Genomic DNA, 3958 nt, shown 5'->3' with positions numbered 1-3958 from the left:
CCCCCCCCAGGAACATGCACTCACACCCACACATGCAGGAACAGGTACATACATCTCCACACATGGAAGCATACATGCACATCCACATACCCACAAAGTGGGGACAAGAGGTACCTGTGTGGGATGACATGGACACTAAATCCTGGGCTGTGTTTTCTGAAAGTAATTTCTTCCTTGGTTGGAAGGGGTACAGTGCAATGTCTCTGTTTATTCCTTGTTGTGGAAGTCCTTTAAGGAAAATACAGAGGAAGTACGCATTCTGAGGAGCCATTAGGTAACAAGTAGGAAGTCCTGGACGATTGCAAATGTTTATTGGGACAATCCTGACCGTTCATTCACTGTTGACTTGGAAAATGCCTTGAAAGTGACATGAAGTAGGAAACAGCACAAGGCATTGCTTACTAATTATGTGTTGTCTGGTTTTCGTGAAAGCCATAATTAGAAAGAGAAGGGAAAACGTGCTTATTACGACAGCAAGTTGAGCACTTATGGTGTGTCGTTATTGCAGATGGATCACTGTGCTCTGACCCACCCTGAGAGCTTAGGCTGTGCAAACACACTAATTGTGGCTCTTCTGACACTCAGGTCCTGGGTGCCAGCCTTACCCTAACCTGCTGTAAGCAGTCGTAGTGTTTGCTGTAGGGTTTGGAGACACCAGGAGATTTTATCTTTACTCTTTCAGCAAAGCAGACCTTGAACTTCAGACAGATTTTCCTTATTGTGAACTAGTGGCTTGTTTTTATAGCTTACACAGGTGACCTAATGATATGCATGTGTCTGATAGATTTTGATATTTGGAGTGGAGGCAAATGAGGAAGTGGTTCCAGAACTAAGCATTTTATTAAGTAACTTTTAAAAGATCTTATTTTAAACACTTATTTTTTAAATTTTTAAAAATTTATTTAGCTGGGCATGGTGGCACAAGCCTTAATCCCAGCACTCGGAGGCAGAGGCAGGTGAATCTCTGTGAGTTCAAGGCCAGCCTGGTCTATATAGCAAGTTCCATGTTGGCTGGGGTTACAGGGAGACCCTATCTCAAAAAGACCAAAAATTTTTTTTTATTTATATTTTATGAGTTTTGTGTGCATCTGTGTAAGTGCACCCCTGTGGACAATGCCCACAAAGGCCAGAAGAGGGCATTAGATTCCTTGGAACTGGAATTACAGACAGTTGTTAGCTGCCATAGGGATGGTGGGAACTGAACCTAGGTCCTCTGCAAGAACAGCCAGTGCTTTTAACCACCAAACCATCTCTCCAGGCCCTAAAAGTATTTTAAAAATGATGTGTTTGTGTTTTGTGTGGGTATGTGCATAGATAGCATGCAGGTGGCCTCAGAGGGCAGAGAAGGGTGTCAGATTCCTGGAGCTGGACTTATAGGTGGTTGCGATCTCCCCAGTGTGGGTTCTGGGAACCAAACTTCAGTCCTCTGCAAGAGCAGAGCCATTCTGCAGTTCCTTAAATGACTTTTGTGGGTCAGTTTTGCTAGTGACGTTGCTCTTTGCTGATGTCACTACGGCCACACCACAGCTATGTCCTTCTAATCAGAGGAGATGGTACGTGCTCCCTAAAGAGGGTATGAGATAAGGCTTGTATACGCTTTACACCATGGAAGGTTTTAATGGGTTGGGAAGCCTTTTGTCTTACCGAAGAAAAGTTCTTTGTGTATATATGTGTATATTTCTTGTCTGTGTACATGTGTGTGCATGGTTGTGGAGGTTAGAGGTTAATGCTGGTATCCTCAGTCACTTTATCTGTCATCTGTCTATCATCCATCCATCATCTCTACCATCCACCCATCCATCCATCCATCCATCATCTATCTTCTATCACTGTCTAATCTAGCTATTATCTTTGAGGCAGCTCTCACTGAACCTGGAGCTCGCCAGTTCAGCTGGGCTGACTGATCAGTGAGCCCCTGGAAGCCTCTTTTCTCTGCCTCCCTGGGTCAGACTCACAGGTACATGCCGACACGCTCAGCCCGTGGGGTGCTGGCAGTTTAACTAGGCCTCATGCTCACATGGCAGGCATTTTACCAGCTGAGCCATCCTCTTACCTCCAAAAGTTATTTTTAATTTTTTCTGCCTTTAGAGAATTTATTCCGCCTTTGTAGGGAAGGCCAGGCTACACCTGCTTATATATTTTGTGTGTCAGATTCTTGTTTGCTTATTAACGAAATGACACAGTGAGCCCCATTTTCATAGTAATATCTGTTTAAATTCTGTGTGCCATAGACATTAGCATATGATGGGATGAAATATTTTACCTCTTTTCTCCCCTTTAGCACAACATTCTGAAGTTTTTTGGTCATTGCAATGATCTTGATCGGGCAATGAGGAAATGCTTGAAGAATGAGGTAAGAAACTTCCGTGGTTGGGAATGGCCAGACCGTAGAGCAGAGCAGTTTAAATATTATGTATATTGCAGTGATTAAAGTTTCCTGCAATTTTAGTTTTAGAAAAAAACAAAAGACTTTATGTATGACATTCCATCTAAAACCAAGAACTACAAGTTCTTTTGGGACAGTTTTAGGACATTGCTGCCTTTTTGCCATTTACACAGTTGAACAAAATGTCTTGACAAAGTCAAAGTTGGATGAATTTTAAGATTTGGAAAATTAAGTCTGTCGTCAGCAAGGAGATATTTTTGTAACAGTCAATATCTGAGTTGTAGGTCTTTGGGGCCTCAGTTTCCTTAAGTAAAGTGAGCAGGTTAAATTTAGGCTCTTCCCAGCTTTAATGAGCATCTTGGATTCTCTCATACCTGTGGCTGTGAACAAGCCACAGGGAGCTTTTGACTTGTTGGGAAGATGATCATCTGACCCCAGCGAGGCTAGGACATAGGCTTGTCAAGAGCTACAACGCTGACCCAACAGAGTCCATTTGAAACCTTTGAAAAGAAATTAATCGTTTCTGTTTTGTGAAACAATGATATTATCCCCAGGACCTTAAAAAGTATGTAGTTATTAAAAAGAAGGAATATACACATAGATAGGAACTGAAAAAAAGGGTTCCCCTTTTTTCATGTTTTTGAACTGTTTTCCCCCCAGTAATTGAAAGAATGAATACAGTTTTGAAGCTGTCCTGTATCTGTCTTTCACTGTGTGTATTTTCTCTTCTTGGAATGTCTTTTCAGTGTGACACGATCTTTATTGTTTGAAGAGCCTCCTAGAGTTCTATATTAAGCAGAATTTTATTTTTATTTATTTTTATAAGAAGGGTCTCACTGTATAGCACTGGCTGGTCTGGGACTCACCATGTAGATCAGACTGACCTCAAACTCACAGAGGTCTTGCCTGCCTCTCCCTGCCTCTGCCTCCTGAGTGCTGGGATGAAACTAGGTTAAAAAGCATTTGAGAAAATCCAAGTGCTTTTTCTCAGTAACCAGTTCCGTGTGTCTTGTTATTTACAATCTGCTGGCCTGATCAGAATACTTGAGCTGAAAACCTCCAAGGCAAAGACTGTCTTTAGAGCTGCTGACTACAGACGCTCAAGACTTGTGGAGAATCAAGTTCGGGGACTGTTCCTGAATAAGAAACCTAGGAAGTTTAGCTGCTGTACATTTCCATAGGAGTCTGTTGGAGGATATGTCTGCCAAGAGCCATTGAAGCTTAATGTTTAGAAACGGGGCTGTGACTAGAACTAGACTCATCACAACTAGGCTCACTTGGCCATGTCTTTCAGGCAACAGTTGCAAGCACTGTCTAGTTCTAATTGTGATTTAAAAAAATAATTTATTATTTTTATTTTATGTGTATGAGTGTATTGCCTGCATGTATGTGAGTGCAACCTGTGTCCTGAAATGCCCATGGAGGTCAGAAGAGGGTATCAGATACCCTGGAACTGGAGTTACAGATGACTGTTAGCTGTCATGTGGGAGTTGGGAACTGAACCCAGGTCCTCTGCAAGAGCAGCTGGCTAGTGCTCTTAACTATTGAGCCATCTCTCCAGCCCCAACAGTG

At 42.3% G+C, this 3958-nt stretch overlaps 1 protein-coding gene across 2 annotated transcripts in view; it reads left to right on the top strand.

Moving 5' to 3' along the window:
• The window catches only part of Cmc2 (C-X9-C motif containing 2), a 32018-nt gene that overhangs the window by 26065 nt on the left and 1995 nt on the right, over positions 1-3958 (top strand). For both annotated transcript variants that reach the window (XM_008848261.2, XM_008848260.3), the window contains exon 3: positions 2282-2353. In XM_008848261.2, the coding sequence (XP_008846483.1) occupies positions 2282-2353 (72 nt within the window). The remainder of the gene's footprint in view (positions 1-2281; positions 2354-3958) is intronic.

Source organism: Nannospalax galili, unplaced genomic scaffold (genome assembly GCF_000622305.1).
Source record: "Nannospalax galili isolate Female #2095 unplaced genomic scaffold, S.galili_v1.0 scaffold1744, whole genome shotgun sequence".
NCBI lineage: Eukaryota > Metazoa > Chordata > Mammalia > Rodentia > Spalacidae > Nannospalax > Nannospalax galili.
Note: the sequence above shows the minus strand (reverse complement) of the source record. Positions and strands in the feature narration are given on the sequence as shown.